The 23,699-nt window shown below is 33.8% G+C and overlaps 3 protein-coding genes across 4 annotated transcripts in view; 2 read left to right on the top strand and 1 right to left on the bottom strand.

The window, feature by feature from the left end:
- Positions 1-169: 169 nt before the first annotated feature.
- LOC106783922 (REM2- and Rab-like small GTPase 1) lies at positions 170-1,681 on the top strand. 2 transcript variants are annotated; one of them, XM_014742936.1, is made up of 5 exons: positions 170-329; positions 495-619; positions 728-993; positions 1,079-1,215; positions 1,302-1,681. In XM_014742936.1, exons 2-5 carry the CDS (start codon positions 523-525, stop codon positions 1,507-1,509), a joined length of 708 nt encoding a protein of 235 aa, XP_014598422.1. In that variant the 5' UTR covers positions 170-329; positions 495-522; the 3' UTR covers positions 1,510-1,681. The 2 variants fall into 2 exon arrangements, with proteins under 2 accessions (XP_014598422.1, XP_014598424.1); XM_014742938.1 differs by lacking the exon at positions 170-329 and adding an exon at positions 374-414.
- Positions 1,682-3,262: 1,581 nt separating this feature from the next.
- On the top strand, positions 3,263-4,786 carry LOC106783855 (mitochondrial cardiolipin hydrolase). Its single transcript, XM_014742771.1, has 3 exons — positions 3,263-3,922; positions 4,083-4,267; positions 4,424-4,786. Exons 1-3 carry the CDS (start codon positions 3,543-3,545, stop codon positions 4,666-4,668), a joined length of 810 nt encoding a protein of 269 aa, XP_014598257.1. The 5' UTR covers positions 3,263-3,542; the 3' UTR covers positions 4,669-4,786.
- Positions 4,787-16,611: 11,825 nt separating this feature from the next.
- Positions 16,612-23,699, bottom strand: part of LOC106783912 (serine/threonine-protein kinase SBK1) — an 8,334-nt gene continuing 1,246 nt past the window's right edge. Inside the window, exon 2 of the mRNA XM_014742918.1 lies at positions 16,612-19,926. Within this exon, the coding sequence (XP_014598404.1) occupies positions 18,763-19,926 (1,164 nt within the window). The 3' untranslated portion in view covers positions 16,612-18,762. The remainder of the gene's footprint in view (positions 19,927-23,699) is intronic.

Genomic DNA, 23,699 nt, shown 5'->3' with positions numbered 1-23,699 from the left:
GATCAGTGGATTTTATTGGTCAATGTAACACAAGATGTCATACAACTGCTAACTTCACGGCTAATGGAAATGCTTGTCATTCAAATATTCAGGATAACTCCAACTCTTATTGGTCTATGCAAGGCGGGATTTATTCCTATTGGGTAATACCGTTGGGTTGCACCTTTCTACGAAAGAGAACGAACAAGGCAACAAATTTTAGATAATATCGTTATACGTTCGATATATTGATAAATAAACCTAATCCCAAAGATCGAAATCGATTTTCGTCGATTATTATAATTGATACATATGTGAACGGAGCTATATACAGGCTCCATGCATATGTGGTATATATATATATTAACATATATCTATATACATACATATGTGCCAGCGTGATGTTTTTTTACTATTTACGTTTTGTATTTTTATGTAATTGATACAGAATATTTAATTTATAAGTTTGTAATATGTGATATTATATTATTTAGTGTATGTATATACCTTTTTAGGAATTGAATTATACTATTTAATATCATCATGAATGCAATAAATATGAACTGGTTAAGCTCAGCCGAGGGTGAATCTTTAATGCATCATTTTTATATTAATTCATCAAAGAAGAGACGATTTTATGGTAAATGATTATTGTACATTCTTTATATTAATTTCTTTTTATTTATTTTATAGTATAAATCCTATCGATGATTCTCAAGATTTTACAGAAAATATCTTACGCTTTTAGGTATCTTGGAAAAACCATCATTGCCGTCTTCTATCGAGGAAGTTACTTACAAAATTTTTATGATTGGTAGATCAGGCGTAGGAAAAACTTCTGTCATAACACGTTTAGCTGGTTTTCCAGAACCCAATAATTATATCGAAACTAATGGTATCAAAAAAACAAATGTTTTTTGGCCGGTGAAAATCTGGGATAAAGTTATACTATTTAAATTACAATTTTGGGATACATCAGAGAGCAGTATTAAAAAATATAATCATATTTTACCAGTACATCTATTTCTGCGTTCTAATAAAAATATTAAAAGTTAGTATATATATATATATAAAAATATATTTAAATATATTTTTTTAGGCATGTAAAGATAAAGTAGATGCAATATGTTCTGTGTTTTCCTTCGATGATATAACGAGTTTTAACGACATACCTTATTTGATAAACACAATGAGTACAATCAAAGAAAAACCAGCGAATATAGTAATTGGCACAAAGTAAGCTTATACAAACTATATTTATTATAAATAGTAATTATTTAAGTATAAACAATCATTACTTTCATTGTATTTAACGTTAACAGATTTAAGCCATGGTCGAATTCGATGGTAGAAGAAACTCAAGTTAAAGAATTCGAAGATAAGTGGAAGGTGAAGATTATTAAAATTGATTCAAATAAATTAACAAACAGATCAGAACTCTTTGACTGTTCTTACCAACTTAATACTATTTGCAATATTTTGTGGAATAGAGATAAAGAATTTATATCCAAACAAATTGTTCAAAGTTGAAAATTGTTGTTGCTTATTTTATATTTTATTATTTATAAAATATTTTAAATTAACTTTAATCGATTGATTTTGATTGCTTACAATACGTCGTTATAAATGTTGCTCATTTATCATAATTTTAATCAATTATTAACTGATATGATATTAAATATATCGAAATAATAATTTCAAAGTCATGCAGTTATCGCGCGTTAAATTGATCGACCATGATTTGTAAAAATTAAGAGCCAATCAGATCGTAGTCATCATGACTACATTTTAACATTTATGTAGAAGCAGCGGCAGTGAATGGTTGTATACACGGAGCCTATATACAAGAAGGACAATCGCAGTGTTATAAATGTGGCTACATATTCACAATGAGAGGATGATTTCTATTGCCACTAGAGAGCGCGTCGATTCGCATGGTCTGATTTTTTAAATATATATAGTTGTACCACACGCAACACATATACGTACTAAAATCTGAACCCTCGAACACCACCGCCGCCCTTGTGGAGAATTATCGTACCCGATGTATCCTCATTTTCAACGTCACAAATTCGACGAGAACGCCTATCTCGATCGTCCTCCTTGTTTAAAGCTTCGTTGTTGTATAGTTCAAGATGGTTTTGTATTTTTAAACGTAAGATTACAAATTTTTCTCTTCAAATTATATAAATATATATATAAGGTATATTTTATACTGTTCTTACAAGGATTTATATCTTAGGAAATATAACTGCCTTGAGTTTCTGCAAATAAGAGTCGATTATTTTATTAACATTATTTACACTAAATTACATTATCTGCATTGCTTTACATTGTTTAATACAAATTACACTTAAAACTACACTATGTACGTTAGTTACATTACCTGCAAATAAGAGAAACAACATTTACAGCTAATATTCACTCTTGTTTTATTGTCTTATTACTGATCCGCAATTCGAACCCTAACCGTCTCTGCTTAGACAACTCCTAACTCTTTCTATATCTTCTGTCGCTACGTTGTCAGCGTTACCGAATCTTTCTAAGTCTACTAATACGCCTGCGCGTCTTAATTGTAACAGCAGCCGGTTTAAATAATTACTAACGGTGACGAAATATAAATAGTAATATTTCGTGACATATATATATAAAAGACTGATTAATATATAACGAAGGTTAGTTTTAACTTTAATACTTTGATAAAATATCGTATTTTATATTATATAATACATCGCAATATATACACTGTACACCAAAAGTGTATTCTCTTGTATATGTATGCATTTAAATATGTAATAAAAACACATCGTTATAAAAGTTATCTTACACGTAGAAGTTATCAAGGATCATGAATGTAAACAATAAAAATGATTAAGATTGTATATCATACTCGTTCTGGATTATTATTTCAAGTTCTATTAAGTCATATTATGTTCAATATAATATTTCACTTGTATTATAATTTTAGAAATAATTAGATCTCCAAAAACAAGCTACCTTTAAGTTTTAAGACTGGGCAATCGTTATTATTTGCGAAATCATTTTTATTACATTTTTAGATTAATTTTCTGTTATGTTTTTAATATTTTTATTCGTACTAGGATATTTCTCTCTCTCTCGTTTAATTATAATCTGAACAGTCGATACAACAGAAACATAGGCTGATATTTTTTAACTGTAACCTGTTTTACCATTGTAATACCGATCACGATTGTGGAAAAGATATATGTGTATAACCTGACTTTTTTTTTATAAAATGGATTAGATTATTATGACTTTTATGAAAAAAAATATTCAAAGATATTAGAATAATTCTTTTCAGTGATATTAATTAAGTATAAGTATTGTGAGCATAATAAGGGATTATATTTTAGAGGATAGATATTATTATTTGAATTTTAGCTGGAAAAAGTTTAAAAAATATAGATTGTTGAAAAAAATCAAGATTATGCAAGTTTAGTGCAATTTATATAAGTGTATCTATTCTATTAATTACATAAAAAGTGTCAGAAATAAAAAGTAAAATATAGGATCAGTATTATTTATAATAGTAAGGATATAAAATGCTTTTTATATCCACAATTAAATCAGTGATTATGAACACAACTAGTAATGCTGTGTCAAAATTGAGTAGAGATAAATATGAAATATATTTTAATATGACATTAGTTAAACGATCTTTATCTATCGCCAATGTGGTGATATTTTCTATCTTAGCAAATGTTATTTTTACTTCAAAATTTATTTGGGAAAGATATAAAAAATATTCTAAATTAGATAAATCTATTAATTTAAAAGAAAAATTTCTTGAGTTGAATCCTTCTCTCAATAATGAATATATAATGGAAATATTATTTTTCACTGAAGACTCAGTTTCATGTCGAATGCATCTAGGTGCTAATGAATGCTGTGAAAAATTGGACTGTTCTGTGGCTAATTTAAAGTAAGAACAAAGAATGATTAAGTTTCTTAATATACAATTTTTTAATAGTTTCCTAGTTTTAAGTATATGCTTATACTGAACAACAAGTTTTAATGTATATTATATTTTCATATTGTCCTTGGCAAAGTAATTTCCAAGTTTATTTCTAATAATTTTTCAGTAAGCTAACAAATTATTTGCATTGTGCTAAAGACACTATACATGTCTGCATGTATTTATTTACTTGTCAAATATTGGGCAATGCTATTTTAAACGCACATAAACGTGGAGTTGTGGTTAAAGTTATAGTTGATGCTGGTATGAACACAGTAGATCATAGTCAAATTTTACCATTCCGTAGAGCATGTAAGTAAAACGCATAGTAATGGGAGCGTCTTACAAATATCAATCAAGTAATTGACAAGTATTGTGCAAGGGAAAGCTTCCATATCTTATGCTTTTTATATATTTCATACGACAACTGAATAAACTAAGAACTCCTTAAAACATTTACATTTACAGGTATTAAGGTTAGAACTAGAACTTCTGATAGTCTTATGCATCATAAATTTGTCATTATCGATAATAAAATTCTTATAACTGGAAGCGCTAATTGGACTATGCAGGCATTATTTGGAAATTCAGAGAATATTATAGTAACCAATCATCCCGTATTGGTTGAACGATTTGTCAATGAATTTACAAATTTGTGGAAGATATATGATAATGATCTGATAGTAACAGTGACGAATCTACCAAATTTGTAGAACAATTGAAAAGTATAAAAGAGTGACGATTAAAAGTGGCAGAAAACATAATAATGACAATAATATTAATAGTATTAGGATTAAATTTTGTTTGCTTTATCAAAGAAAAATACGGATTTTGTTGATTTTGTAATAAATAGTATTAGCATTTTTTTTTTGTAAATACAAAGTCGAAATACATATATTTTTACTAACGTTTTATTTCACGTTGTTACATTTAATATAATATTTGAATTAATCTTTATTCGTTTATATGTGCTGTACAAACATCTTGGGTTTTTATGCTCGTTACAGTATTAATTGTAAACCAAAGTAATCTTTAGGGGAGTTACTATGACGATCGTGACGTCATATGCTATCCACCTTACATTATTATTTGCATTATACTTTCTTTTCTCGTATTTGTAATACGTAAGACTTTAGTCGCCATGTTAATTGAATTATTTTTACTTAAGCTAGTTGTAGATGATCACAATTAATATTAAAGAGCATAAGAGCCAAAGATTAAATCAAATGAATATCTAAAAGTTCTAATAGTATTGCTTCCGATTATGAGCAAAAAACGAATAATATCTCAAGATAATCTCGGTAGATGTTTAATTACTTGACTTCGATTAACTTTAAACGTGACGTCATAGCTGGACTATACGTCTTGCGCAGGATCAGTCAACGTTTTATAGATAATATTCATCAAGGAATTTAATGACATCACAACAGGATTTATTCCATAATCGTATACGCATTACCGAATAACCATTTCTTTTCATATGATTCATTTGCGGGTAATTCTTATGTACTTATTCATACTTAATATTTCTCAAGTTCTCGGCTTTTTATTGCGTCTCGTTATACTTATTTGAAAGCAGTATGCGAATTAAGTGAAACGAGTCGAGCTAAGTGGTTTGCATTTTCATTAAAATCTAATATTAGATGAAGTTTAACGCCGCGTTCAACTGTGAATTCATAAAAGGGGATCATAAAGTTGTCAGATGACGGGAAATTTTTTTATGAAAAGTACGTTTCTAATGCAATAGTAGTAATAGTAGTAGTAATAGCAGTAGTAGTAGTAGTAGTAGTTTTATAACGTGTGGGCAGTCGTCGATGATAGAACTGCGAAAAGGAATTGTGTCTATTCTGCAGTTTTCAAAACATAAAAGAAAATTGAAAAAAATATGTAAAAGGAAGAAAAGTAAGGAGAAACGAGGGAGGATTTTGAACCATTGAGAAGTTTTTAAACATTCAAAGAAAAGTGTATTTCAAAACTTGCAATATTTTACGAGTTACAGACTCGTGATACTAAATATTATACATACACTATCAACAAAAAGCTTGGAATTGTCACGTAAATCTCTTCTAATGTAAATAAATTTTCTCACTGAAAATGATGGTTGATGGTGTATTTGTAACGTTTCTGGAATTACCGTACCGTAATATTCGATTGGATAGTGTGGGATTTAAAGGAAGTTTAGAGATCGAGAAAGATCTGCTAAAACCACGTGCGTTCTCGAAATATATATATATATATATATATACGTATATATGTGCATGTATTTATGTATATATGTATATGTAATCGTGGTGGGGTGGCAATCTCACAAGGCCTGGAATAGACGTACTTGACATTGCTTTAACGTTCTATTATACCTTTTTTTTTTTTTTTGTCCGAGGTCTTTTCATTGGTAAGAGGAAGACACGAATAAGCACAAGTCGACACTTTTCTTTCTTTTTACGGTACTTTATTTAGTATGTACTGTATTCACGTACGTGAGAAATCAACTTTAGTTGATGGTTCAAATATAATAGCGAAGCAACAACAGCGTCTACTGTCTTACTTAGTTCAACTTCGTTTAAAAATAACAGTCAATGTGTTCTTGATTATTTATATATTTTATTTTATATATTTTATTGTTCTTATTGTAAATTTAATTCAATCATTATAATGTCAATAATATTTCAACGAATTATTTGGTTGATCAGGAAGTTCGTGTCGATTATTAAATTTACTATATAATACATATTTCTTAAAATCGGCACCACACAAAATTCTTCAGGTAATCTACTAATGGTATAAGCATTGGGGGTTGTCAGAAACAAATGTAGATATATAAATATATATGAAAAATATTAATGGAGTATAAATTTATAAATCGGTACAAACTTTCCGAAGCAATCGAACGAATATCATATCGATAATTCAATAATCTTGCGTTAAACGTCGTTCATATATATATTTTTATCGATAATTTTGTAATATTTAATAGATATAAGGTTTGATGTGAAAGAAAAACATGGTATCGGTTACAAATAAGTGTCAGTTTTTCCGAAGGTATTTTTTGTTTGCAGATCTTAGGGAGTAATAGAGTAACGTTACATTGAAGTTTGTCTTCGGGGGTTGAATCTTTCGAACGTGTGTACATAAATATACATATATATGCTTACTTACATAGATTCACGAGCGCGCTACACCTGCGATCTTAATTCCGTCGTGGTTCGCGCGTATTGATTGTGTATTTTTAGATCTGCCAGCGGCAACCCTGTCGTCGTCAAATATTAACTCGATTCCCAAAATAGATTTCGCCCCGGCATCAGAAGCGGCAGAAAGCCTCCCACCCCAATCAAACCCACTCCCACCCTCCCTTTATACATATATCTCCCCCCACCCCCTTACTTTCTTCTTACTAGACAGCACAAAGATCAAGAGCGAGGGGGAAGATGGTGAGGGTTGGACGTACGTGTGAGGGTTGTTTTCACTCTTTCTTTTTCTCAAGTGTTCAACTGCAACTCAAGGAAAGGGTGGAAAACTCTTATTAATTCGTTTCGTATTAAAGAAAGGAAAAAAAAAGGATCGGATTATTTTTCTTTCGGCACGTTTGATACACACATACGCATGCATACGGACATGCACAAGCTAGCACACGTGTGCATGTAAATACAGGAACGTGCGAAAATGCAATTTCATGTCTTTACGTCGTCGCTAATTTCGGAAGTCATGGAGTTTCAAGTGCGTCACCTGGGAGTTACAAAAAGAAAGAAAGAGAAAGAGAAAGGAGACAGAGATTTATACGTACGCCAAGACAAATCCGTTCCATACTCTTTTTCCAACAGGGGAAAATTTGCTAAGGAACTTTCGAAGAATACTACATGCGTAACGAAACTTTCTATCGAATCTTGGCGCTCGTTATTTAGATTTTCGAAATATCAACATTAATTATTGTAAGATGTCTATATTATTTCGAGAAAAGATTTTCGTTAGAAAATCTCTTACCATTGTAGTGATATTATTAGATTTCATTTAAACAAAGACAATAGTTCAAAGTATTTACAAGATAGGGGATGATGTTAACTCTCTATAATTTAATTATTTTTTCGGATTTTGAGTAAAAAGATTTTTAGACATTTATTTTACGTAGTACGTTATTTAACGACATTTATTTTTTACGTAGATTTGTTTTTTTTTTAAATAATGTAGATTCCATAGTGAAAAGATTAAAATAACGAAGTTAATTTTTAGAAAATAATAAATACCTTAATATTTCTCAGTAATATATATATATACTAAAGTATATAACTTGGAAAGTTATATGGGGGTTATAGAGGGTCGACAAACAAACGTTGATCGTTTTCCTTACGTCATTTACTCAAACGTGTATTTACAGATAAACGATTTAAGGATCAAGAAACTAGATTGCTTGGTGACAGGGAAGTCCTCCTCTATTAAATAATCCACCTTTCATCCACCTACGCACGTCAACGATTTCCGAAGAACGATTATCAATCTTCCTGGCATTTCCATCGGTCACGAATGACTCGAAGATTTTGGCAGCGGATAATCCTATTCGTGCGTTACCACCCTCATCTTCTTCCAGACTGATTTTAAACCAACGACAGGTGACATGCTTTAGTACTCACATGGCCCACTTTCGTCAGACAACTTTATAATATCAAATTCGATAGTCGTTGTATCGAGTCACAGTCATCCTTATGGTTTTCTATACTACACGGAAGGAAGATAGCTGAGAATTTTACAAGTTTTTGAATTCATGGTAATATCAATCATATTTGAAATATTCCAAATTAATTGTTTATTGTTTGTCACACAGGACATTTACTTTGGAAAAGTTAGAACTCGTAAATAACAAATTTTCGTAGAAAGTTAAAAGATTTTCGAAAAATATTGCAAGGAAATTCGAAGAAATACATTTGGCCATTAAATTTCCAAACACGATGATATATAACCAGATCCAGAAAGAGGGAGAGAGAGAGAGAGAGAGAGAGAAAGAGCACTGCGATGTCTTCAACTTCGAATTGTGCAATAAACGTTACCCCCGTCCGTATACGTTCCGGTTTATGTTTCCTCTTTCCTGCAAGCACCGCGTGCGTTATTTACATTTTATGTCGAAGTTATCGAAAGGTGTTGAAACGGATCCGACGTTTTTAGATTTTCGAATGATTACTGTACTCATAAGTTATCGGAAAGATTATAAGCAACTTAATCATTTCATTTTCAGGAGGTCATTGACCATATTCATGGTCCGAAGAATAATCCGATACCACATCGTATTTTCAAATTTAAACAAAATTTACTTTTAACAGGGGATAAAGATAAAATCGAGCCTTCGGTATTCGAACTTCATTAATGATTTGAAATTGAGTTTTCTTAAAACAAGTACGATTTTATCCGTTACGAGTGCATTCTCGTAACGAGCTAGCACAGACAACGAAGCTTTCCCGGATCCAAAAATAAGAATACGTACCGGTCCACCTGCCTTCGATTTTTGTTCGTTTACTGAGTGGACCTGTACATTTTTAGAATCATACAGTCGTAGAGAGATAACCAGTTTGGTCATCGAACTTTATCTTTTGCTTTGCTGAAAGTTGTTCGGGTAAAAGCGAGGATGAAAAAGAAAAAGAGAGAGAGAGAGAGAGAGAGAGAGAGAAAGAAAGAAAGAAGGAAACAAGAATGTCTTCTATCTTGTTCAATGCTTTGAAGAAATAGGGAGGAAGAGAGAGAAAGCTTGTGTTTACGCCGTTGGATTATCGTCTTTGTCGCCATCGTCGTCATCGTAGTCTGCACCACCACCACCACCACCACCACCACCATTTCGACTGACGTCGTGTTCGTCGTTACGATCACGTTTCTCCATGTTGCATGCAGGAGGTAGAAAGAGAAATAGGGAAAGATAGAGAAAGAGAGAAATAGAAAGAGAGACAAAGAGAGAAATAGAAGGGTGTTTGAACCCTGGGCCGTGGTTGAACGGCCTTTAAGTTTTCTCGAGTCCTGGCCGAGCATCGTTCTACCTCTAGCAGCTCCTCCCTAACGTCCCACCACTTTCCCGAACCTGGCACGAGCGCGTCCTGAAAGAGGCGGCTCTTTGACGTCAGAGGGAATCGGCCAACGTCGTAAAACGAGACCACAGCCACCGAACCGAAATACACCGCGAGTCTTGCACGTCGCGAGAACGCGCACGTCGTCTTCTCTTGCATGCCACGTTCGTTTGCTATCCCAATCAGGGTGGGGTCAGTTGGGGTTAAACACCCCTCCATTCCCCGTTCTTCCCAATGCTCTTTTGCTTACTCTCTTCAAGATGGTCTTTATCTCCGAAGATATTATATCCTAGAACAGGACAGGCTTTCCTTAGGTTTACCTTTTCATTTGATCCTTCGCAATGTATTATGAATTTTCTCTGTTTCGCGCCAGTGTTTCTCGTCTGTCGAGGTAAATTTATTGATATTACACTATAGAAGGGGGAGGGTAAGGGAAATCTTTGGAAGCAAATAGGTAGGAGAACAGGCAACCAGGGGGGGGGGCAAAATGTTGATTATTTTCTCTAGCACTGCATATCTAGCGTTCTATCTTTGCTCGGTGTTTCCTTGAACAACGCGCAAATCGCGGCGAGTTATAGATACATTTGTGATTTGCTTCGGCTCATACTTTACGACATGGGTTTTTATGTCTTGCGAATTCGTGCCTCTTTCTCTTCTATCTCTTTTTAAATCTTACACAGGCCAAGCGTGAATTGTGAGCTAGCATCCAGGTAAAGTATTTAACGTTAGCAAGGTAACGTCGAGTGGTTAAATATTGCTTGTGACCGATGCCACGCCAGGGCACGGACTGATAGAAGTGGAACATTGTCCGTATGACGATGTATAAATGGGTTAGCGAGTATGAAAATAGTCACCGGGGCGTTGGACCTGAGGATCGATGCGATTTCTCATCCTCGTCGACGATAAACGCGACGAGCTCGTCTATTTGGTACCAACGCCAAAAGAATACCGGACGTATTGGTTGTTGTTGTTGCTGTTGTTGTTGATGCTGTTGTTCCATTGAATTTACTTTGGACTTTCCATCAACCATATCTATCCTTGGTTCCTTCATTGATTCGATCCCTTCAATTATTTATTTGATCATTTTTATGACCATTAATTTATTTCTCGATTGGATAATTAGATTGTTTTGATAGGACGTTTTTATACGTCAGAGTAGTATATTATAAAAGAAACGGTGTCAGTTATAGGGATGAAATGATTAGGACGATTGTATCGTTTATTAAATATAATTACTTTCTTTATTATTTTGATTATAGAAGTCATATGATAAAAATGAAAAGTCTTCTGATACCCTTAATATATATTTTCTTTGATATAAATATATAATAATGGATTAGTATTTTAAGTAAGATACCTTCAAGATTATAAATTGATACACGCGTTGAGGAAGTTTTATTATAAACACTGATCAGAGAGAAATGTCTATAAAAATCGTATTGGATACGAATAAATATAATTGTTTATTTTTATAAATAGATCCCTCGAAGAATTCTCGAAATAGAATATTCTTTTAATCAGTAGAAGAAGAAGAAAATTAAGAAGAACGAAGAAGAAAAGGATTCGCAGATTCTACTATAAAGACGATAAAGACATTTGCGTCATACAGGGTAGGCCGTAGCTCATCCAATGGAGATGCGTAAACACTATGCAGACAAGATCATTCGTGTGTGCCATGTGTTATATCTACAAGTATACAACTATATTGAGAGAAATAAGGAAAGAGAGAGAGAGAGAAAAAGAGGGAAAGCGAGAGTTGGTCGTTTGGATACGTCGGTTGGTCGATCGAATGTTCGGTTAAGACGAAGAAAATCGTCTGTATTGAGTTGGTTCGCCGAACGTGAGAGCTTGTCAAAACATAAGCCTAAGAATACGTTGATCGTGATCGGAAATAGCAAGACGGTGGACCGAAATAAGCGAATCGCAAGATAATGGAACGCGGGTGCATCCTAACTTTAAGTACCGACGCAAGTTTACCCCACCGATCAACATGAACAAGATGAAAGAAAATGAAGATTAAGATGAATATGAATATGAAGATGAAGATGAATATGAATATGAAAGAATAGGAGGAGTAGGAGGAGGAGAATAAGATGAAGGGAAGGAGGTCCGGATGTTGGCATATGTCGAATGCATACCCTCGTCAGGTGTTACGTCCTCAGCCTCAGTTGTGGCAAGGCGGCGGCAGTCGATGACACCACCAACGAGACGAGACGAGCTTCTCTGGACGATGTGTCGCCACTCGAATTTACTTGGCACCGTATCATAAGCGTCGTTAGACGTCGAGTGGGAGCTCTAGCGTTAGCTTAAAGTCGAACACTCGATTGATACGTTCCCCTTAATGACGTTTGGAATCCCTGGATAGAGTTCAGAAACGAATATGATTAGGAAATAGACCGATCAACGATCGTTCTTGCGACAGGTGCATATCTAAAAGTTTCCTTAGATATATATATATATATGTGTGTATACAATTGGATATATATAATGTGTTCCAAAAGTCGCTTTAACTAACTGATTAATTATATCTTTCTTTTTTTTTTTTTGGCAAGTATTTCAATTAGCGTCGTATAGTGGGTTAATATTTTTTTTTTTTTTTTAACAACCCTATGACTGAAGAAGATTCATATCTTGAAATAGAAAGCATAATATTTGAAGTTCTATTAATAAGACAAGATTTATTTTTTGTTTTGATCTTATTTCTTAGGCAAAGCAACGTGTTAAGTATTAAGGTAAGGATATAAATAAATTATTCTAATTATAATTTTCGTGTTAGAAAAAGAAAAAAAAAAAAAAATACACGAAAGAGAAAAGCAATGTAAAATCGTTTAATGCAGAATTAAAATGAACAATCGCGCGTTCCTGGTACGTATTTAACGTTGAAAATTATTTCTGTTTTTCTCGACGCGCGAATGATTATTAAATTAAGTTCATTGCAAACCCCACGTATGTCGCGACAAACACACGGCTAACTTTCTTCTTGGAAAAGTTTTTTTTTTTTTCCCCCCTTAAATTTGTGCGCACTTAAACGTGTAGTATTTCGTTCGGAACCATGATCGTTGCCAAGAAATAATCCACGATGGCAACAAATCGTAAGATTCTCACGTGAGATAACTTGCGAGTAATCGTGAACATATGTTTCGTTCTGAGTTCATCGTGCTCGAATAAAGTATGCGGATGAGAAAAGAGGAATATCACGAATGATGATAGAAAAATCTTTTATTATCCTACCGTGTACTTTCTCGAGTTTTTAATGTTTCCACAAAACGACCTATCGTTATAGTTTATTTTTCGTAACCACGAGTGTCGTTGGATCTCACTATTTCGCGATAAAAAGTATGGGTAAAACGAAAGGGAAAATTTGAATAAAGTTTGTTCCGTTTCTAGAATAAAATGAAACCAAATTTAAATATTATTAATTTCAATTTTCAAACGCGAGGATATCATCAAATTTTAATCCCACGTCGTAAACGAAAAATTCGAGATTTTGTTCATTTTCATATAAAAATTACAAATCCCCCGATATTTTTATCGCGTCAGCGTTAAATCCAGTAACCGAAACATTTTATTCGAGATGATATTTAAAATAGTCAACGCTATATACTCTACCGTCAGGGGAGAAGATTTAATTAATCCATTTAGATAGTGGTAATGTAGTATTTTTGTTTCTTTTTTTTTTTATGTTCTTTTTTTTTTTCTTCCAAACAACGTTAGCGGACCGTTCCAAACGTTGGCACGTTGGAAAAGTAGAAAGGTCAAAGGGTAGATATTTGCTAGCGGGCCACTCGAGTCTCTCCGTTAGCAAGAAACTTCAAGGTTGAAATCAAGATGCTTCGTGCAATTAGTTGACGCTAATTGAACTTTGTACGTGCTTTATTTAAGCTCGATAAAGGAAAAACGGTATATTTCCGTTATAAGGGAAGGTCGAGAGTTGAAGTAATCCTTCCTCGTGGTTCTTCGTTTATTTTCTATAAGTGTGTAATTTATTCATTCGAATGAGAAGAGAATCGATAATCATTAACACAACAACGCGAATGAAATTGAATATTGTATAATACGTATATTTAGTTACTTTGGCATTTATAATGCGTAAGAGTTTCTGGAAAATATCACGTAACGAATAATAATCAGGATCGTTCGATAAGGTGGATTACTTCATTTTATTGTGTTTTATTTTGCATTATTGGATACTTGACAATCATACGTTATGATTATCGACACCACAAATATCTCCCTTTCTCTCTACCTTCCTCTCTCAGTTTGCCTCAATATTGCGGGATGCACCATGCGTGGGTGAGTTGTGTGGGAATGCGCACGGTCTTCCGTAGATTTCCCTTATCCCGGGCATCCGGGCTTCGTCGTCATGACAACACACCCTCCACCCCAAGAACGACCACTGCATTCTGCTGTTCGAGTACCAGGACGGAATCGTGGAGGGCTGGAAAGGGCTGCTAAACCGGTGGAAACATCACGTTGCGTGTTCCAATTAATTTCATTGTTTATAACAACTTTTAATCGAATTAGGATAGATTCTATTATTGATTGATAATCAACGTATGCAATAGATATTAATGATTCTAATCGTTTACATTTACTTTTAATTTCAGTTTTATAGTTTCGAATTGAGTMCCCCGCCGATCGGATCAAAGTAAGCGAAAACGTTCATTGAAAAATTCAAGTTCGATGATTCCTACTTATCACTCGCAAAAGTGTTAGAAAACTAAAGGTAAATTGTCGTTTTATCTTGAAACATGATTCACGTAAAAATAGTTGGATGCCGTTCCAAATAGTACAAGGTCGTCGGATATTTTATTCCGAGTGGTTTGAAAGTACGATTCAATATTTTACTCGACTTGTATTTCTGGGTCACACATCGCGTCTCTTATTTATACATCGAATGTTATATTAAAGAAGGTAGGAAGTTAGTTGTGAATAACTTTGAATTTATCGTTGGGAAAAGATTGGAGGAAAGAATGGGTGTATCGATGATATTAATGTAACGAATGCAATTGGTATAACTGTTTTATACAATTTCAACGTTTATTTCGATATATACAAAAAAACATTGCTTGACGTTAAACAGAGGCCACGCACTTTTCGTCCGAACTTTAATTAAATCTTTCTTCGTCTTCTTTAAAATATCTATCTTATATCTTGTTTTTTATTTTTTATTTATTGTTTTTTTTTTTTCCTAACAAAAGAAACGATCTACAAAGAGTTATGCCTACTGAAACATCTCTGAAGGATGAACGTACAAATGTAGAAACGCGTGTACGCTAACTTTCGACTTTCTTCTTCTTTTTCTTCTTAATCATCATCATCATCATCATCATCTTATTCTTCATCTTATTTTTCTTATTTTTCATATTCATCATTTTCATTATTTGTAATACATGTACATAAATCGTTTCGTCGTTCAAAAAGCGTACAAACTAAACTCGCGGAAATCTTTCATTCGGAGATCCACGAGCGACCGTTTGGCACGCGTAAATTCGTTCTCACGTACATTTATTTTTTTTCTCTTTATTTTTTTTTTTTTTTTTACAATAATCGTGCTCTTGCAACGTTTCGCATGCGTGGTACGCAGTGCGTAAAATCGATGACGTAGGAACCTCTCGAAATTAGGCTGGCTTTAGAAACGTCTTGATTCTTGTAAGCTTGGCGCTAAAAGATTGGCAAATTTCGCATTAAATTCAAAAAAAATATATTAACTCGTCTTGCCAATAAAGATATAGTGCTTGTAATCAAACGTCCGGTGATATTTATATAAACGTGTCATTAATATCATTGAAATGATCTAACGAAACGTTAAATAAGTTTATTAATTACGTCTCTTACTTTTTTTTTTTTTACATTTGTGTGATCGCAAGTTGCATAATTTCAATTGTTGTTTCAGTCATAATAATAATAATAATAATAATAATCCGTGAATATAAACAAAACAACAAAACATACATCATCGTGAATTATGACAATTAATAATGATTACGATATCGAACCGATTAATTATTACGGAGGTTCATCATCGATATTTACTCGTAACCATTTGTCAATAACACACACACACATACACATATATATACACAAACATACACATACGCACTCACGCGCATAAATACGCACACTGTTCGAGCATCGAAAATTGAAACGATGGATGGTATCATCGTGAGGCTTTTTTATTTTTTTCTTACAGCTTTTCTAATATCCAGTCTATAGCTCATCGATAGCAATAAGGAAGTATTGTATTTTTTTGTTTGTTTCTTCTTCTTCTTTTTTTTTTTCATAGTGCTCCGAAAACCGAACGTTATTTTATCCTTAGCCTCATGCAAAATCGTTCCCACGTACTTTTTATTATCACAAATACGTCTTATTCCCGATTCACTTTTGGACCCACGAAGTACAACGAGGAACGAATTGACGCGAAGCTTGTTTTTGTAAATTTTCCATTTTCTTTTTTTTTTCTTTATTCTTTTCTTTCTTTTTTTTTTTTTTTTTTTTTTTTTATTTCTCTTTATCTCTCGTTTTGCAACGGTCAATGAAGATTGTGAAATTGTTTTTTGCATGACGCGCGTTAAATATGATCGATTATTTCGATCTTATTTAAAGAGTAGATTTANCTTTTTTTTTTTTTTTTTTTTTTTTTTTTTTTTTTTTTTTTTTTTTTTTTTTTTTTTTTGAAAGTATGTAGAAATGCTTTTGCAACGGTCAATGAAGATTGTGAAATTGTTTTTTGCATGACGCGCGTTAAATATGATCGATTATTTCGATCTTATTTAAAGAGTAGATTTATTTGAAGGGATAATAAATTCTTAGTTATGCATGCTTGAGACACAACAGACAAATTTTCGTTACGATAAAATATAGAATTCAATTATTATAGATTAGCATGTATAGCTATGTAATGAAATAGCGTATAAAAGATAATATTTATTTTAATCTTGGAACGCGATAAGTACTACTAATAGTTGGCACCTAAATAAATGCCAATTCATCATTTTTCTCGCGAATTTTTCTCGTCCGAGAATTAAATCCTGATTTATATTTTATTTGTTCACGTTTTTTCTTATTCTTCGTACTTTTTTTCTCTCTCTTTTTCTTTTTTTCTTTTTTTTCTTCTTTTTCCTCTTTTTTTGTCGGTGCACACACGTTCGGAATTCGGAATTATTTGTTATTTTTCTTTAGGCAGAATTACTCTCTAGATTTAAACCTGTTTTTTTCTTCTTCTATTTACATTAGTCGTTTAAAGAACGACGTATCTAATTTCTCATCATTACTTTTTTCTTAATTTTCTACATCCTATTATAAATTTCTACAAGAATATATGTATGTATAATATGTGTGTGTATATATATAATATAATATATTATATCGTATATACATAATGCATCTTCATTTCTATTGATTATACAACAATCAAACTTCCTATGTCGATGATCTCGCAGCATCCGTTTTGCTTTTTGTTTGGTAATTTAATCTAATAATACAAGCTTTTTTTTCTCGAATGTTTTAAAAGTACTTACTCGGTAGATTAAGATTGCCTAGTCAAGATTTTTCGTGCTCAATTTGTTGATTAACCCTTTCGTTACTGTTGACCCATATACGGATCGTTCATACGAAGTATGAAACGATATTCGCGTAAAAACGTGTCGTAAGGAAAAGGTTCAATATTGGAGTGATTAATTATTATTTCTTGAAATATTTTTTGCTAGAATTAGAATTGTTTTTTTTTTTTTTTTTTTTTGTTTATTATTGACATTAGAAAAGAATTAATTCTACTGATACATTCGAATAATAATTAAGTATCTATATCCAATACTTTGAAGCATCGTCAAGTTATCGCGTTAATTTGAAAATAGTAATTAATATCTTGACCTCGATATCTCGTGGAAAATAGAAAGAAGGGGGGACGAACACGCGAGAAAAATAAAATCTAAAAGAGAAGAAGAAAAGTTTGGTGAGACCGATTAAATTCGTACTAAATCGCGGCAAATTTTCGCGTTTCCATTATAATCTACGGGTTTAAATGATTTACAAAGACACGTGTATTTGACTATTTAAACTTTCGTCTGGCATTTATTATTGTCTCTTTTTTGGGGCTGGCGTGCTGACTGACACTTGGTTATCCTTATTACTGTGTACGTGTCACGATCACTACATCCTCTATATCACATTCATTTTTTTTCTTTTTATTATTTTTTTTTTTTTAATTATCTACATTCTATACTCTTTCGTACAGTTAAGGAAAGAAAAATATAGGGAGAACATTTGAAGTTGCACTTAAGTAGTACTTACTACTTAAAACATTCTCTTATATTTTTCTTCCTTCCTCTTTCGGTTTCTCTCGTTATTAATAACATATTTGAGAAAGTCATAGATTCTTATTGCAGTCACATGACTTACGATCTCGTCATTGTTTTCACAATGAACGATTTCAAAATAATGCGAAGAGAGTTTAATCGATTATATCGTTCCGTTCGATAAAGTTTATCACACGTTTTACTGAACACGTTGGAAGGGCCGATCGATGCAGAAAATTGCACTCGAGACGTCCGCCACGTTGATTGGATAATGAAGAAGTTCGTTCGCTTACTACACCATCACCACCACTACCACCACCACCACCACCACTACCGGCCTTACTAACTTAAGCTTATTCGGCACGGGGCATTATTTCGCACACTCGACTTGCAGATCGAGCTCGGCCAAGCTGAACTTGCGTTCCTGCTTGATGTTCCTCAAGCAGGGTTCGCTGAAAGATTTAACCATCTCTCACATATTCTCCGTACCAAATCCACCGATGAAACTGGGATCGTGGATGGTTGAATCGCATTGCATTACCCATTCCCAGATCCTCTTGGTAACAACCTTTTGATCTACCGTAGTTTCTAGACCGTAACTGTTGAGAAGTTTCCTCAATTTGTTTTTGTTCTCGTCAACGTTGTGACGGTCGTCAACGATCGTGTCCAAATACAAAAGACTGTCTCCTCTCCTTGCCAGACTCTCGTTCACGTCTACCGACGTTGACGTAGCACTGTGACTGATTTTACTGATGCACCATGAATCCTTTAAATATTTATTGATCTCCGTAACGTGCGGTCTCTTTTCAGGTTTATGCTCGAAGGCTCGCCTAAAGTACCTCAACAGACGTGGCGTGAAACGTCGAAAAGTCGGTGGTATCTTGGTGGTCCGTCTTTTGAGCCATCTTTGAAAACCCGAATAGTCCGGGTCTTGGATCAGGTCAGCACTCTGCCAGGGTGGATTACCGGTCAGGCAAACGAACAAAACTATGCCGAATTGCCAGCAATCGGCACTCCTCTTACAGGCGTACCTTTCGTTCTTGATCACTTCGTAAATTTCAGGTGGTTGAAATGGTACCCAAGTGCAACGGATTTTATTCACCAGACTACCCTCGCGTTTGGTGCTACCAAAATCGCAGAGCTTTATCTTTGACATGTCTTGGGCGAATACCAAAACATTTTCGAGTTTAATATCTCGATGTGCTAATTGTTTGGAATGAAGGAAGTCGAGTGCCGAAGCCAATTGTCCTGCGATTTTCTTACATGCATCCTCGCCGAGTCCACCAGCTTTTACATTTCCGGATAGATCTCCGAACGGGGCGTATTCCTGAGCGAAGAAGTAACATTTTTCGGCCTTGAAAGCAACCGCATAAGAACAGAGTATACTCGGATGTGGACTCAGGTGATAAGAATAATGGAATTCCCGAAAGAAATCTTTTTCGGTGGTGAGTTCCTGATGGACCGCTTTTAAAACCACCCTCGTTTGAGTTGCTCTATGGGTTGCAAGAAGTATCTTAGCAAAACTACCCTCCCCTAAAGTCTTTTCCACATTGTACTCTTTCGCAAGATCCAACTCCTCTAGGGGTACCTCTTGTATCCTGTGGATACCCGATTCCTTCTTCTCGTGCAGCTTCATCTGTAACATCATAAGAAATAGGATTTATAAATTCCAACGATCGTTTATTCCCGTTGGGATAATTCAATATTTCTAACGATCTATTTATTTAATTGACGTCAATGCAAGTAGTAAGTAAAGGATATTATCAAGGAAATACGTAAACCGTTTAATTATCTAACACATTCCGACACAATCTGACATTAACAGGACACCGGCGTTGAACCTTTGCAAAATTGCTCATTCTCAAGTATCAGCGGGATTAAACTAATTACGCAAATAGTGTTAATCGTTCTTCCGGAAGTTTATAATCGCAGCGTCATCCTTACGTCAGCGATTTCCGGTTGGTAGGATTTCTACAGCCCCCTGGAGGCAGTGCGATTTAACGCACGAACGGATCGTTTTACGTAGGGGTGCTGGAAACTGTCTAGATGTTGTCACAAGTTTCTTCGTGCGAACGGGCCTCGTTAGATCGAGTGTCGTAAGCTTACCGACGTATCGATTTTATTATATATGAATGTCGAGGTACCACCGACGAAGGGAAACGATGAACACGTCAATGACGCGATACATACGTGAGATAAAATAAAAGCAAGGGGTGTTTGATAGATGCCTTTCCCTTCTTTAACGCTCGGGAAGACTATATTTACGTTTCCGATGCAGTGACAAAGCGTGCCCTACTTCAAAAATAAGTACGTCCGTTTGGTGCTTCGAATACTACGTGTATTCTACTACTTCGTTCTGTCTACGTAAATACGATAAAAGTATTTGTGAAAAAAACAAAAATAAAGGAAAATGATTTAATCGAAGAAGATAAAGAAATAAAAAAGAAACTGATGTGTGTACTTATGTGTACGCACGTAAGAAGTTATACTTCTTTAGCGTACCAAAACGGATATAACCTTAATAACTTCAAAAATAACTTTAATTTGTCCGCGCATCGTAGAAATATCGACAACTTCGTGGTGTCGATTTTTCGGTCGCATCTAACTTCACTTTCCAAAACGCGCCAAAAGAAGTATAACTTCAAAAATACATACATCTAATTAAAATCAATAATCTAATTCAACAAAAAAATAATTGGGTCTATTTTTCATTTTCTCGAAACTAAATTGCGACGCCATTTAAAACGTAGAATTTGATTTTAAATATTCCTCGACGATCGTGAATTGTTAGCTATTCGCAATTATAAATTTGTTGAGTGACATTTAATATCGATCTTTTTCTTTTTTCTTTTTTTTTTTGGTTGAAAAACGATCGGAGGAGAACTCGAATGCACGTTTCCACGTGCGTCATTCGTCCAGCTGTATGTATGCGCGCACGCGATGTAAACCTACCATCGAAATCGTCGGGAGATCTCTTAGGGAGATTTATTATGTTCCTTTCCGAACGATTTATAACTTTGTTGATTTACGTCAATTGTCTGTGTTCGTGTTAGTGTGTCTGCGTGTTCGATAATCATCTTCGTAGGAGGCAGATAAAGAGAGGAGAAAAAAAAGGGAATAAAAGAACGAAAAAGCGAGAAGAAAGATCAGAAGTAAACAAACGAAATAATATCTAATAAGAAAATATAATGATTTTCTATCGAAAACAAATATCACACTGTAATATTAATTAATTGTCTCTCTGGTAATTAACGATAATATTAACAAAATTAAAAAAACATATAGAAAATCTTATTATTTTCAAATTTTCTTTTTCTTAATTTTCATTCGCAATCCACAGCGTCGTAATTATTACGAATTGAAATGAACTTACGTTGATTCTCTTTTTAATATATAATACATTCTAGGGAAAAAAACAAAAACAAAAAAAATAGATTAAAAAGATTATTCGAAAGTTTTGTCCTCACAATTTTGAAAACAAAAGCTTATATTGTTTTTTTCCTTTTTATGATAAAATTTCGCGAATATGTGTAAGTATACGTTTTCGGTCGACCCAACAGTGCCTGGCGTCTTTGAAAAGCGAACGAGGAAAGGAACAATTTCGGGGCCGTGCGCGAGTTGCACGGATGGGTGGTAAGAAATATATAGAGAAGGAGGAGGAGGAGGAGGAGGAGGAGGATTCCTGGGGTTGAGAAAAGAGCATTGCATAGTGAGTAGAAGGAGAGGGCTGGGCTTAGGACGGGATGTTGCAAAGGGAGGGGAGGGGTGTGCCCGGGTGAACCCAGAACCTTTACAGCCGCCTAGATCAATAGCAAGGACCTCGGTTTGGCCAATGCAATCTGGCTACATGACTGCTACTAGATTTTCCCCCTTGTCCGCCCCTTAACCCCCTCGCTCCCCGTCCACTCGCGACTTTCCAGAGAAACCTGACTAATGTAAGATCAAAAAAGCTTCCTGGCATAGATTCAAATAACAACGCTCGCGTAAAATTGACTTCAACTCGATTTACAATCATCCCAACGATCTTCGATTTTGTCTTAAATGCACCCGGAAGTATTGCAAGTAAAATAGGAGTCTCGATGATAGGTGTCGAATATTTTTTTTTGTTCCGTAAAAAACAATTTTGATTGTTCGCTTTAAATTGGATACTTTTTCAGTTTTTTTTTCTATTTGCAAACTAATAGTCATTTCTATTATTTTTCGTTTTTACGTTGTTTTTTCCTTTTTTTATTTTTACTACACCAGTTAACACCAGTTCCTCGGCCTGACAAGCCTTAGGCGCAAGTATATTTAGCATTTCTGTTTACCGAGTCTATTTTAATGCTACGCGAGGGAAGTAAAGAGAGAAAAAGAGAAGAGGGAGAGTAATTCTTTGACGTGAATGCGTGTCTCCAATGAAACTCTAGAAAGAGAGAGAGAGAGAAAGAGAGAAAGGGTTGACTAGCGTGGAAAAGGACGCACGTGTTAACGAACGTGTTAACGTTTCATTGTATAAAACAATGATTATTTCATTTCGTTTCAAATGAAATATTTTCATATCATTTTAAACAGCGTCGCTCTAAAGTTAATACTTTTTCTTTTTCGCAATTATTTAAACGTAACGTTTGTTTCCCTTTCTTTTTTTATTGTAAAATTATTGGAAGAGATACGAAGTGGATGTGAACAACCCACGCAGTGAATCAGCAGACCGTCTAACGCCATCGAATGACTAAGTCTTTCTCTTTCTTGATTTATATTTATATTTTTTTTCTTTTTTTTTTTTTCAAGAAATAACAAAAAAGAAGATACTAAACGTCGATACATAATCGCGATGTATCTATATGCGACAGAATCGAGAACAAAATTCTTCGATATTCTTTTATATTCTTCGAATTTATTCGAATGAAATTTTCGTCGAAAGGATTTTATCAAATCATACCATACAATCTTACTTTATACGAGTTATTATAGCCCATTAAAGTTTTATTTGTTGAATTCGAATGATAAATGTGTCCCAGAAATGGATAATTATCGATTCGACGCTATGTCGAGTTTATTTTCGTAATAATCCGATGAATCTTTTGACAATTCGCTTTAATTAAATATCGGTTATCTATTTTCTCTTATATATATATGATATATGTGTGTATGTGTGTGTTTATATAGAACAGTGTAATAGAAACGTTTTATTGAAAGAACTAATCGATCGATACTCGACAAAATAAGTTTAGTTCCTTTTTGTTTCTTTTGTCTTTTTTTTTTTTTTTTTTTTTTCAGATAATCCAGTTTGTGTTTTCTCATTTCTTTTATTACTTCTTGGTCTTTATTGTTTTGATGTTCGAACGAGCCGATGATCGATGACTCTTCAATGATACTTTTTCCACTCTCTTAGGAATTTAATTAAAGGTTTCTCTCTACCTAAGAGAGAGA

This window comes from Polistes canadensis, unplaced genomic scaffold (assembly GCF_001313835.1).
Source record: "Polistes canadensis isolate GaletaPanama2010 unplaced genomic scaffold, ASM131383v1 scaffold_27, whole genome shotgun sequence".
In the NCBI taxonomy this organism is placed as follows: domain Eukaryota; kingdom Metazoa; phylum Arthropoda; class Insecta; order Hymenoptera; family Vespidae; genus Polistes; species Polistes canadensis.
The sequence above is the reverse complement of the archived record's forward strand: the minus strand, read 5'-3'. Positions and strand labels throughout refer to the sequence as shown.